The 14,610-nt window shown below is 40.5% G+C and overlaps 1 protein-coding gene across 1 annotated transcript in view; it reads left to right on the top strand.

Moving 5' to 3' along the window:
* CEP152 (centrosomal protein 152) overlaps positions 1 to 14,610 on the top strand; it is a 106,686-nt gene that overhangs the window by 19,673 nt on the left and 72,403 nt on the right. Inside the window, exons 8-9 of the mRNA XM_056135373.1 lie at positions 317 to 456; positions 8,702 to 8,902. Of these exons, the coding sequence (XP_055991348.1) occupies positions 317 to 456; positions 8,702 to 8,902 (341 nt within the window). The remainder of the gene's footprint in view (positions 1 to 316; positions 457 to 8,701; positions 8,903 to 14,610) is intronic.

The raw sequence follows: 14,610 nt of genomic DNA, 5'->3' as shown, positions 1-14,610 counted from the left end.
GTATGTAGCCTCTCAAGTATACAGATACTCAGTATTTAAGAAATCTAGCAATAATTGGAACTATTTCGGCCCACAAAAGGATGCAGTAACATTTTTTTTTGATGCAGTAACATTTTTGAAGAAAGTGTTTCTGATTATCTACAGGTCTCATTTATTTTTATTTTTTGGATCATTTTCTCTACTTTAAATGAACTAACATTCATTGTTGGATTTGAGTGCAATACCAATTGTATGTGACATAAATCTGATATTTGTAAGGAATATAGCAATTGGTGCCCTTCTACAGTAACATTATTTCAACATTTTAATACTCTAGATGAAAAGGATGGTTTGACTCTCAGCCTTTGTGAATCCCAGAAACTCCTTGAGAATGGAAAGGAGAGAGAGATACAGCTTGAAGGACAAATAAAAGCTCTGGAGACTCAAATACAAGCATTAAAAGCCAATGAAGAACAGGTAGATATTTACCTTGCATGTCTATGGTAAAAACTTAGTCATTAAAGAGAAAAGTCATGTCACTTGACAAACTTTTAGATTTGTAGTACTAAATTTAGAAGGACTTTGAAATTTATCTTTTTGTACCCTGTTATGCTTTTCCAACCCTTATTTTGAAGTTGTGCTGCAATGTCCTAGGTATCTGCACCAGAGTTGGAAAGACCACAGACCACAGCTCCTCTCTGGTCTCCATCATCCAGTCAACCACTAAGTTTGCTTGAGTCTCTACATTTCTCTCCACCCCTATGTCCCTATGTCCTTTCCTTTTTTTTTTTTTTTTTTTTTTTTGGCTTTTTGGGTCACACCTGGCGATGCACAGGGGTTACTCCTGTCCCTGCAGTCAGGAATTATTCCTGGTGACCCTATGGGATGCTGGGAATTGGGTTGGCCGCAAGGTGAATGCCTTGCCTGCTGTGCTATAGCTCCAGTCCCACCCGTATGTCCTTTATTGAGAATTTTATCTATTACAAGTCTCTTCATTAGTCTCTTCCTCAAGTTCTCTTATGATTATCTGAATAATCTTTTTAACATTATATCATCTTTCTGATTATGCTCTTCCTTAGTTTTGGGACTTGAGGGCCTTTTTACTTCCAAGGATCTTTTGTATACGCATAACATCAATGCAGGCAGATGGACTCAAGCAGGCAACAAAAAGCATACATGTCTGTGACATCATGTATCAAGACCAGAACAGATAATTTTGTGGATATATATGTCCTGTGAGCTGGACATTCCCTCCCCCTGCTTATTTAAAACTTTACAATGATCATCTAGCACCAGTCTCTCCATCAGTGTCATCTTCCCTCCACCAGTGTTTCTAAGTTCCCTCCCATGTAGATGTTCAATGACAGATGAATAGATTATGATGATGCGATACACAATGAAATATTAATGCAGCTTCAAGGAACAATGAAATTGTGCAACTTGCTGCAACCTGGATGGAACTGGAAGGCATCTCTATTCTTTTATATTTCTCAAATTCAGCAGTCTATTGTTTTTATGTACTTGAATATCCCATACAAGGCACTTATAGTCAGAAGTCTTTCTCTGGAAAGCTCTTTCCATACCAGAATGCTGTGTGGTTAGAGGGTTAACAGGCCCTGCTCATAGTTTCCCCCTTTATGTCTCCTGCCTTCCTCTGTTTCTACATCTGTTATATTAGACCTAGAACATCTTGAAGGCAAGAATAGGCTTCCTTCCTCTTCATAATCCCATCACATGAATCCAGTATGTATATAATAGGTGGTTAGTATATTTTAAGTCAATATTGCTGCACAGAATTGATCTAACGTATAGTTTTTTTCTTGGTATTTCTCTACTCATCTTCTTATACGGCTATGACTATAGCTTTATTGTGGATTGAAATTTGGTAACTTAGGGCAATTGTTGTTGTTGTTGTTGTTGTTGTTTAACATGATTATTATCATTTGGTTTTTGGACTAAAACTCAATTTGGTTTGGGGCAGTGATACTCAGGTATTGTTAATATTCCTAAGTGTACACGCTGGAGCGATAGTGCAGTGGGTAGAGCATTTGTCTTGCATGGGTTGACTTGGATTCAGTCCTTGACACCTCCTGTTGTCTCCTGAGCCTGCTGGGAGTGATCCCTGGTCTCAAAGCCAGGAGTAAGCCCTGAGCACAGCCAAGTGTGGCACAAAAAAATAAACAAAAAATAATCTTAAGTGTTTTTTTATTTTTTTTCTTTTTTTTATTAGTGAAAAACCATGAGGTACAGTTATAGGCTTACAAATTTTGTGCTTGGGTTTCAGTTATACAATGATCAAGTCCCCATACCTCCACCAGTGCCCGTCATCCATCCCCATGGGTCCCAGCACCCCCCCCACCCTCATCCCCCCCCCCCCCCCCCCCCGTCCCATCCTGCCTCTGTGGCAGAGTATTCCCCCTTGTTCTCTCTCTCTTCTTTTGGGTACTGTGTTTTGCAAGAGAGGCTTTGAGTGGCAATCATGTTTGGTCTATCGACTACTTTTAGCATGCTTCTCCCACCCTGGGAGGGCCCTCACAACACCCTTCATTTGGTACTCTCTTCTCTATCTGAGCTTCCTTTTCACCTAGCACGTGTGGCTGGCCTTCCATTCATGGAGCAAAATTCCTGGTACTAATCTCAGCCATTCCTGTGTGTCACTCTCCCTTTTTGTTGCTTTATGTTCCCCAGATGAATGCAATCTTTCTGTGTCTATCCCGCTCTTTCTGACTCATTTCGCTTAACATGATACTTTCCATGTAGTACCACTTGTATGTAAATTTCATAACTTCATCTTTTCTAACAGCTACATAGTACTCCATTGTGTAAATGTACCAAAGTTTCTTTAACCAGTCATCTGTTCTTGGGCACTCAGGTTTTTTCCAGATTCTGGCTATTGTAAAGAGTGCTGCAATGAACAAACAATTGCAGATGTCACTTCGACTATACCTTTTTGCCTCTCTGGGATATATTCCCAGGAGTGCTATAGCTGGGTCAAATGGCAGATCAAATTCTAATTTTTTGAGAGTCGTCCATACTGTTTTCCAAAAGGGTTGGACCAGCCGGTATTCCCACCAGCAGTGAAGGAGGGTCCCTTTCTCGCCACATCCGCGCCAGCACCGGTTGCTTTTGTTCTTGTGGATGTGGGCCAGTCTCTGTGGTGTGAAATGATATCTCATTGTGGTTTTGATCTGCATCTCTCTGATGATTAGTGATGTAGAGCATTTTCTCATGTGCCTTTTTGCCATTCGGATTTCTTCTTTGCGAAAGTTTCTGTTCATTTCCTCACCCCATTTTTTGATGGGGTTGGGTGATTTCTTCTTGTGGAGTTTAACCAGTACCTTGTATATCCTTGATATCAACCCCTTGTCGGATGTGTACTTGGTGAATATCCTTTCCCATTCTGTAGGCTGTCTTTGTATTTTGGTCACTGTTTCTTTGGAGGTGCAGAAGCTTCTTAGTTTAAGATAGTCCCATTTGTCTATCTCTGTTTTCACTTGCTCGGCCAGTGGCGTGACATCTTTGAAGATACCATTAGCTTCAATATCATGGAGAGTTTTGCCGACTTTGTCTTCAATAAACATTATGGATTCTGGTCTGATGTTGAGGTCATAAATCCATTTTGATCTTACTTTTGTGCATGGTGTTAGGTAGAGATCTGAGCCCACTTTTTTGCATGTAGCCGTCCAATTTTGCCAGCACAGTTTGTTGAAGAGGCTTTCCCTGCTCCATTTCACTTTTCTTGCCCCCTTATCAAAAATTAGATGATTATATGTTTGGGAGGAAATGTCAGTACATTCAACATAGACTCAAAACCAAACCTAAAGCAAGGCCTAAAGGGGCTACTATAAGAAAAGACAAACCCTACAACCACAACACACCCGCACAGAAACATGACACAAAACCCCATAACCATTCTCTCTCTCAATGTCAACGGTTTAAATTCACCAGTTAAGAGACACAGAGTGGCAAAATGGATACAGAGACAGAACCCAACATTCTGCTGCCTACAAGAAACTCACCTCAACAGCCAGAGCAAACACAGACTCAAAGTCAAAGGATGGAATACAATCCTGCAAGCAAACAACTCCCTCAAAAAAGCTGGGGTGGTCATACTAGTATCTGACAACATTAATTTCACCTTGAAAAAGATTAGAAGGGACAGTAAAGGCTATTTTCTCTTCATCAAGGGATACGTACAACAGGAAGAAATCACACTCTTAAATGTATACGCACCTAATGAGGGAACAGCTAAATATTTAAAACAACTGCTAACAGATTTTAAGGAGGACATCACTACCAACACAATAGTACTTGGAGACTTCAACATCGCCTTATCACCTCTGGATAGATCAACACGAACAAAACCCAGCAAGGAATTATTGGCTTTGAAAGAAGTAATAGAAGAGAAAGGGCTTATGGACTTATACAGGGCTTTACACCCCAAAAAGAAAGAATACACATTCTTCTCCAGTGCGCACGGAACATTTTCCAAAATAGACCATGTGCTAGGACACAAAACATACCTCAACAGAATCAAGAAGATAGAAATAGTATCAGCCATCTTTTCAGACCATGATGCACTGAGGATAGAAGTGAATCACACACAGACACGGAGAACCAAATCAAACACCTGGAAATTAAACAACTCGATGCTGAACAATGAATGGGTCAGGAACGAAGTCAAGGATGAAATCAAAAGATACCTGGAAACAAATGAGAATGAAGACACAAACTACCAGAACTTATGGGATGCAGCGAAAGCTGTATTAAGGGGAAAATTTATAGCTCTGCAAGCCTATCTTAAGTCGATAGAAACGATGCACATAAACAATTTGACCTCACAGCTCAAGACCTTAGAAAAGGATCAACAGAAAGAGCCTAAATCAGGCAGAAGGAAAGAGATCATAAAACTTAGAGCAGAAATCAACGACATGGAAAACAAAGAAACAATCCGAAAGATCAATGAAACCAAGAGCTGGTTCTTCGAGAAAATAAATAAGATAGATAAACCACTAGCAACACTCACAAAGAAACAGAGAGAGAGAACCCTAATAAATCGAATCAGAAATAAGAATGGGGATATCACAACAGAAACTAAAGAAATTCAAGAGATCATCAGAGACTACTTTGAAAGTCTCTATGCCACGAAACACGAGAACCTAGAAGAAATGGATAAATTCCTGGATCTCTACCATCTCCCAAAGCTGAATCAAGAAGATATAGAGTACCTGAATAGACCCATTCACATCAAGGAAATTGAAACTGTAATCAAAAGTCTTCCCAAAAACCAAAGCCCAGGCCCAGACGGATTTACTAGCGAATTTTTCCAAACATTTAAAGAGGACCTATTGCCAATTCTTCTCAAGCTTTTCCAGGAAATTGAAAAAACAGAAACTCTCCCAAACAGCTTCTATGAAGCCCATATCTCTCTAATACCAAAAGGAAACAAAGACACCACAAGAAAAGAAAACTACAGGCCAATATCCCTGATGAACACGGATGCGAAGATTCTCAACAAAATACTAGCCAATAGAATACAACAACTCATCAAAAAGATCATACATCATGACCAAGTGGGATTCATCCCAGGGATGCAAGGATGGTTCAACATTCGGAAATCAATCAACATAATCCATCATATCAACAAAAGAAAAGATAAAAATCATATGATCATATCAATAGACGCAGAGAAAGCTTTTGACAAGATCCAGCACCCATTCATGATGAAAACCCTTGCCAAAATGGGGATAGAGGGGACTTTCCTCAATATAGTTAAAGCCATCTACCACAAACCTACAGCAAACATCATCCTCAATGGGGAAAAACTGAGACCCTTCCCCCTAAGGTCAGGGACGAGACAAGGATGCCCACTCTCTCCACTACTGTTCAATATAGTACTGGAAGTACTTGCAATAGCGATTAGGCAAGAAAAAGATATTAAGGGCATCCAGATAGGGAAAGAAGAAATTAAGCTCTCACTATTCGCAGATGACATGATACTATACTTAGAGAACCCTAAAACCTCTACCAAGAAACTCCTAGAAACAATAGGCTTGTATAGTAAAGTGGCAGGCTATAAAATCAATACCCAAAAATCCATGGCATTCCTATACGCAAATAGTGAAAGAGAAGCAAGTGACATCAAGAAAACAATCCCATTCACAATTGTGCCCCAGAAAATCAAGTATCTAGGAATCAGCTTAACTAAGGAAGTAAAGGACCTGTACAAGGAAAACTACAAAACGCTACTTCAGGAAATAAAAGAGGACACGAGGAAATGGAAAAATATCCCCTGTTCATGGATGGGGAGAATCAACATCATCAAAATGGCAATACTTCCCAAAGCACTATACAAATTCAATGCAATCCCTATAAGGATACCCATGACATTCTTCAAAGAAATGGAGCAAACACTCCTGAAATTTATATGGAACAATAAGCCCCCACGAATAGCTAAAGCAATTCTTGGGAAAAAGAAAATGGGAGGAATCAACCTCCCTAACTTCAAACTCTACTACAAGGCAGTAATAATTAAAACAGCATGGTACTGGAACAAAAGCAGAGCTGCAGACCAATGGAACAGAGTTGAATATACTGACATTTCCTCCCAAACTTATTTTTTTTTTAAACTGAAGGGTAAGGGGTGGGATCCACCAAAGTCAGGAGGTCTCGGGGCCTCTCCCGTGATTCTTGCCAACTGGATTGGGAGTTCAACGCAAAAGCCTGAAGATATGGTGCTATGAGGGCCTTGTGGTGAAACAGATTACTTGGGTAATCCTAGCAGGCCCTTGGGTCCTCTTGAGCTGTGGCTGGCTCTACTCAGGAGAGTATGTGCTGCCAGAGATTGAACTGGGGCCAGCCGCATGCAAGGGGAACACCTTTGGTCCTATACTATGGCTACGGCCCCTTTTACTTTTTTTTTTTAATTTGTTAATGACAGATTATTACCATATACCTAAATGGAATCTTTGGGTCATACCCAATGTTACTCCCAGCTCAGTTCTTGGAGGACCATGTGCACTGCTGGGGATTAAGTCAGGGTCAGTTGCATGCAAGGCAAACACCCTGCTTTTCCTGGCCCCTACCATTTTTAACTTTATAAGAACTGATAAAAGTTATTAAGGCTTTGAATTGTTGCTATGTTGTAGAAGGTTATAAATTTGTAGTCTTTTGAGATCAGAAATTGTATTACAGAAAATAGGGTGGCATTAAACCAAAACCACAGAATCACCCAGTGTACTGGTTTCTTATTTCTGTAACAGTTTGCCACAGACTTAATGCTTTAAAATGGATTGTGGTTTGGGGCCAGAGCAATTGGGGCCAGTGGGTAGGGTGTTTGCCTTACACACTGTTGACCTGAGTTCGATGATCCTCGGCATCCCTAGGGTCCCCTGAGCACTTCCAGGTGTAATTCCTGAGTGCAGAGCCAGGAGTAACCCCTGAGTGTTGCCGGGTGTGTCCCAAAAAGCCAAAAACAAACAAAACAAAATAAAAAACCCAAACAGCATGGATTTATTAGCTCCCAGCTTCGAGGTCAGAAGACTTGACATGAGTTTCACTGGGCTGGAAAAGCCAGGTGTCCGCGGGGCGAGGTTGCCTTTAGGAGCCAATTGGGAGGACCCATGCTCCGACCTCCAGAGTTGCTCTGCATTCCTTTGCTTGTGACCCATTTCCATCTTTCAAGTCAGTGTCACTGATTCATACTTTGCTGCCTCATTTTTCATTTAAATGACCAGCATGTGTGTGTGTGTGTATATATATATATATATATATATATATATATATATATATATAATATCGGCTTTATCCAGACAATCTAGGATATTCCTATTGTCAGTTGATCTGATTAGCAAATTCAGTGTGGGCTGCAGCTTTACTGTTCCCTTCTCCTAGAACATATTATCTGCACAGTTTTTGGGGATTAGAAGATATCTCTGGGGGAGTCATTATGTAATTTCACAGGCACTTGTGCAACAGCTCTACAGTTAAGTGCTTTGAGAAGTTTTAGTATGTGACCGCTGACAGGTTTCCAGAGTGTAAAGAAGCGGAGTCATCTTTGGTTTTGGGCCACACCCAGCGATGCTCAGGGATAACTCCTGGCTCTGCACACAGGAAGCGCTCCTGGCAATGCTCAGGGGGTTTATATGGGATGCCTGGGATCAAACTCAGGTTGGCTGAGTGTAAGACAAGCACCCTACATGCTGTACTCTCTCTCCAGCCCCAAAGCAGAGTCATTTTTTATGACCTAACAATTGACTCCTGTGAGAAAGTTTGGGAAGCATTGCCATAGTAGCAGGATTACATGCCAGATACCCACATAACCATCATGCTGCGTAAAATCCTTTCTCACTCTCCCCGGGTGACTACCAGTTTTGTTTTGTTTTGTTTTTCCCCTTCGTGAATGATGTTCCTGGCAATCCTGGTGGTTTCCAGCTAGGAAAGTCCTTTTTGGAGGGGAGCAGAAGGGGACACACCCGCTGGTGCTCAGGAGCGCCTCCTGGTCTGTGCTAGTGCCCTAGAATTCAAACTGGACATGGAGTGACATGTGGCAAGTGCCTTATCCCCTGTACTCTCTCTGGCTCCCCAGCTCAAGAAGTCTGACGGATCTGGGCAGCTCTGGGCAAACCTCGCTTCTCTCTTGGGAAGCCTGGTTGATTTTTAGAGTTACTCATCAATGGTGTCAAAACCTGGTAAACATGGATGTCCTGTTTGTCCTTACCAGATAATTAAGAAGTCCAGAACAACTGAAGTGGCGCTGGAAAGTATGAAGCAGCAGCTGCTGGAGCTCCATCATTCTGAGTCACTTCAGCGGGCCAGAGAGCAGCACGAGAACATCGTAAAGGGACTCACAAAGAAGTATGAACAGCAGGTCTCGACCTTACAGAGCAATCTGGACGCCACAGTCACTGCACTGAAGGAACAGGTCGGGATGATTTCAAGGGACCCACCATTTTATCAACCACTAATGCTGGTTATTTTTGTGGAACTGGCGTCTGGTGGTTTGTCAAGTAGGAAACTGAGTTTGTAGCAGCAGGTCTTAGGCTGTGAATAAATCCTCAATGGCTTTTATCTAGGAATTTTTCCCGAGAGCATAATTTGGAAATTATTCTTCCTCCAGACTCACTTAGCACTTTCTCGATTCTCACATGAACTGAATTTCATAATTTACAGGGTCTTTATACATGTTCACATTGTTCTAGAGCAAATACAGACTAAAAGGAATGAGTGTTCTGAGAGTTGGCCGGAACTTAAGAGTCTTCCTGGGAGTGAGCCAGTGACAAGGCTTTCTTTCTTCATCCTCCCAGAATTTGGTAATTAACCTGTCAGTAAAGGTTATCTTGAAATGGCTCTTGGGAGAGAAGAGTTTATTTTGAGAGTAGTATCATAAATGAAAAGAGGAAGAAAGTCTGACCTAAAAGCATTCAGTGTTTATTATTTTGACCCAAAGGAATAGAATATTGTAAGTGGAGTGTGCGTCAGCTAGTAGGTTTGCTTGTGCTACAAAGCCTCAGGTAAAACATGAACGAAAATAATAGAGTTGCACAGTGTGTTTTTCTTAATGTAATTTCAGAGCTAATTTAACCTAAGGAAATAGAGAAGAAAAATAAGATGGGAGGGTCTGGAAAATCCCACTATACTTAAAATTCATTCTGATTTGGGTTATTTTTTTTATGCACACAGTTGCCCCTAACTTTTTCCATGATTTAAGTGAGACTGTATAAGGCTTTGTTAGTAGCATTAATAATTATTTATGTGCCATTTTTGTGTACATTGAGTTTTTATTAGGTTTCTTTTCCTCATACTCTTTTTGGTGCCATACCTTGACTCTGTGCTCAGTGGCCACTGTCTCTGACATGCGTGGGGTACCATGTCAGAGGTTTTCCTGGGACTGAACCCCTTTGAGCATTGTCTCTGGCCGTGTGTGTGTGTGTGTGTGTGTGTGTGTGGGTAAAGTGAATTTGATCAGGTGGTGGTTATATATATTTGGGAAAAGATAAATGCTCTGCCAAATTACTGAAAAGTCTAGAAGTTTGAATGGAACCCAAAGCATTTTTATATTATTTTTAATGGAAGGAATTTAGGTATCATTAATTTTCGTCTGCATTTGTGATAGCTGGGAGTGGGTTGCTCTTTGAGAGTGCTCCTATGTAGATGATGAGGAGTGGAGTCGGATGCTGCATTGAGAGGATCTTTATCTCCACTGATGCAGACACAGTTTCCCAAGGGAGAACTGGCAGGAGCTCATAGAGTGGTTAGCTCTGTACCCACTCCAGTCTCTTCCCCGCCTCCCACATCCTGCTCACTTCAATGGGTAAAACTTAGACTAGAACATCAGATTCTAGTCTTGGTTCTGCACTGACCTGGCTTCAGACCCCTGGACCATACATTCAAGGTATTGGTAAGGTCTTCCTCTACTGTGACATTTTGTGACTCATTTTAATTTAATTTTGCTTTTGATTTTTTTGCTTTTTGGGTCACGACCGGCGCTGCACAGGGGTTACTCCTGGTTCTGCACTCAGGAATTATCCCTGGCGGTGCTTAGGGGACCATATGGGATGCTGGGAATCGAACCTGGCTCAGCTGCATGCAAGGCAAACGCCCTACCTGCTGTGCTATTGGTCCAGTCCCCGCTTTTGGTTTTTGAGCCACACCTGGACATGCTTGTGAGCTACTCCTAGCTCTGTGCTCGGAATTGCTCCAGGTAATAGTCAGAGGGTCATGGAGTGTCAGGCGAGGGAAGAACCCAGGTCTCCTATATGCAAAACATGCACTCAACTTGTTGAGCTCTCTACCTGTTATTTATTTTTTAAATAGAACACAGTCTGGATGTTAACCTCTGCATATAATTTTATAACTGCTGTATGTAGTGATGAACCCAGTGTTCTAATGTTCTATGGTTTCTTTCTGGAAATGTTTCTTTCTTTCTTTCTTTCTTTCTTTCTTTCTTTCTTTCTTTCTTTCTTTCTTTCTTTTTGGGTCACACCCAGTGATGCACAGGGTTTACTCCTGGCTCTGCACTCAGGGACCATATGGGATGCTGGGAATTGAACCCGGGTTGGCCGCGTGCAAGGCAAACGCCTTACCCGCTGTGCTATTGCTCCAGCCCCTGGGAATGTTTCTTACAGTATTTTTTTTTGTGCTGAAAGTTTGCTGTCACTTAGCCCAGAAGTATTTGATGCTTCGTTGCTGGTCACATCCTGGGAACCAGGGACACTTCTAGCGGTGCTTGGGAAACCTTGTGGTATCAGGTGGAGATCAGGGTTTTGCACATGCAAAGCATGTGCTCTGCAACTTGAGCCACATCCCCAGCCTGACTCAAAATTATTGAAATAAAATGTCTATGCAGGGGATCAGAGAGATAGAGAGGTAGATTGCTTGCCTGGCTTCTGGCTGACCAGGGTTCAATACTCAGCACCATGTATTGCCCCCGAGAACCACCAGATGTGATTCCTGAGCACAGAGCTAGCATAAGCCCTGAGCACAGTGTGTCCACACACACAAAAAATAAACAAACAAAAAAATCCCCCAAGCAAAAACCACACACACAACTCAGTTTCCTTTATCTCAGAATCCAGATTGAGATTACCAATTGGAGAGGTGTCATACATGCAAGCAGGAGCGAGGGAGATGACTGTCTGGAATCAGAAAGGTGCAAGTGTCATGTAAACACAAAGGGTACTTACCTACATACATACATATCGCTACTACATTTTGCCCCTTCCCCTTTAAAAAAGAGGTATAAAAATATTTTTGTGTCATAGAAACCTTTTCTGAATACATTCTGTTGGGAAGGTTGCAAAAAAAAAGTAAAACAACTCTTGGACAATAGTAGTAAGGTCTGAATAGAAGAGTTTTCTTTCAGAAAAGCCTGAATGTGTTTGCTAATGTCTGCTATCTGAGCAGTTCCTCTGGCATCCACCATCCATACACAGTTGTATGTGGATGTTCCTGGTGTTAATAGCATAGATGTTCGCACAAGGGACATTGGGTAGTTACAGATGTGTAACCTCGCAGCTCCTCATGCAGTCCTAACTAGGCGGCATTGAGTTGACAGATCTTCAGAAATTGTGGATATTCTTTTCTTTGGGGTATAAGTTGAAGGCATGTCTGTTTTGGGGCCACAGCCTGGGATGCTCAGGATTTGCTCCCCACAGTTCTGGAAGATCATGTGGGGCTGGGGATCAGACCCAGCTTCTAGCATGCAAAGCCTGTGCACCAAACCTTTGAGCCATCTTCTTGGCCCCCAAATGCAGTTTTTTTCGTTAAAGTTTATTCAGATTTTTTCAAGATGTTCATAACTCCCCGTGCAAGAGGTTGAACATCACTGCTTTATAAAAAAGTTGTTTTCAGTGGAAAGGCCCACTTTGTTGAGCAGTTATATTATTCCCATTCGTTTAACACACTTTTATTGAACAACTGCTAAACATCATGATCTAAACAGGCTTTATGTGTATCTTATTATATTTTTAAAGAAAATTCAGGATGAGGATTGTCTTTTTGTCTATGCGATGCAAGAAGCAGTGATATATGATATAGGTGGTTTTTAAAAAAATGTCCATAATTAGTAATATTTTGAGAAAATATGGCTTGTAAAATTGTATTATTCATCTAATGTTTTCCTTAACCATCTTTAAGCCATTTTCTTTTCTGGGTAGAAAAGATCGTAAACATGGACAGCATGTTTTAGCATTTCTTTATTCTTTTGCCTGAGTTCCTCTTCGTTTTGATGGTGTGGCAAAGAAGATAAGACATAGAATTTAACTTAGAGAATAACAACCCTTTGATACAAACTATCTCTTTTTTAGACCTTCTCCAAAACTGTTTTGTGCCTCTCTCTTTTATAGATGTGACATGGTGCAAGATCTTTCTCTGCAAACTATTCCCTTCCTCCTTCTGCTATTTTCAGAAATGTTGTTATACCATTAAGAGTTTCTTGATTTCTTGTTAGACTACTAAGAAGTCCTTATCTCCTTGATAGTATAAAACCTTTTTTTTTTAGGGACGGGAGAGATAGTATAATAGGCAAGACTCTTGCATTCCTCATTGCTACCTGTGTCCAGTACCCAGCACTCCACATGGTCTCCTGAGCTCCTCCAGGAATGGCCCCTGAGCACAGAGCCAGGCATAATCCCTCAGAACAACTGGGCATGACCCCTCCCCCGCAAGCAAAACTAAAACAGAAGCTTTTTTTAACCTGATTTTTACTGAATCTTCAGCTTTTAGATTACAGTTTCTGTGTCAAGATCTTTACCAAATATTTTTTCTTTAATGTTATATCCAAAGTCTATATTTCTCTTGGCTGTGAGATTTGCAGCAGATCTCTGTGAGTGACCAAATTCTCATTTTCCTGTGTACCATAATTTTGTTTAGTTCTCTTTGCTCTCAGATGTTCAGCTGTTATCTCTTTGCTACCACACTTGTCTCAGAAAGATTTATCAGTCTTGACTTCTGTGTTCGCACTTGAATTACTAATCATCATTTGCACTATTAATTTTGTTTTGCATCATCTGTTAAACATATTAACACTTATTTTATTGTGTTGATTTTATAGTACTTATGTTTTAATTTTATGAATATAATTGATTTCTCTTAAATTGTCAATAGGAAACAACATGACTTAAGTACTTATTATATATAGTCATTTTTCTCAGGCTGCCTTAAAATATTTACCTTAGACTTCATGTGCCTGTTCCCAATCTCTTATAAAAAAAAACTATGTGATCTTCTCAGCATAAAAATGTGACTTGTTTTTCTACCCCCTTTTGAACCCATGTTCACATTATCATTAATATCATCTTATTCATTGTGTTTGACATGTTACACTGATGCTTTCAAGCAAGCATCTCAAACTGGACTCGACATTAGAATCAATGTGGCAAAAGATTTGCGGTATTGACTAAACAGAAACCAATTTCTGAAAAATATTTTTCCCCCCAAAGCTTTATTTTACTAAAAAAAAAATTGGTAAAAAGTACTTAAAGCAAACATGGAGACATTATGAAATCGGATATAAACTTCACAGGAATTTTTAAGCCATGAAAGGATAATAGTCAAGGTTTATCCCTTTGCTCTGTTTAGGGCAAATTCTGTCTAATAATCATATGAAGTTTGCCTTATATTAGTATCCTGAAGACTTTTTTTTTTTTTTGGACTTTAATGGGTCCAATACAGACCAACATATCAGGCCCCAAATGCCTTCTTTCTGCTTCCAGATTTTTTCATGAAACTCCTATACTGCATGTGCTTATTTTCTTCTGGCTTTTCTAGGCAGCTTTAACCAGATATTTTAATTTACTCTTATGCTTCTCTCATCCTTTGCTATTTGCTTTGAAGTCAGCTGGGAAGCTTTAAAAATTATTTTAAATTTAAATTTTTCTTGGTGTTGGAGGACATATCCAGCAGTGCCAAGGATTGAACCCAGAACCATGAACATACAAGGCATGAAGTCTACCATTTCAGCTGTATGACTAGCTCCCTGTAATCTTTTGTGAATGAGAGGTGAAAGTTCCCTACTTGGGCACGGGAGTTCCATGACCCATTACTCCGCAGCACATTTTCTCTTCGAAGAAACAAATATATTTCACACAAGCTCTTATTTTATATATTCCCATAGATTTCTTTTATGTAGGT

This window comes from Sorex fumeus, unplaced genomic scaffold (assembly GCF_029834395.1).
Source record: "Sorex fumeus unplaced genomic scaffold, SorFum_2.1 ptg000111l, whole genome shotgun sequence".
In the NCBI taxonomy this organism is placed as follows: Eukaryota; Metazoa; Chordata; class Mammalia; order Eulipotyphla; family Soricidae; genus Sorex; species Sorex fumeus.
The sequence above is the reverse complement of the archived record's forward strand: the minus strand, read 5'-3'. Positions and strand labels throughout refer to the sequence as shown.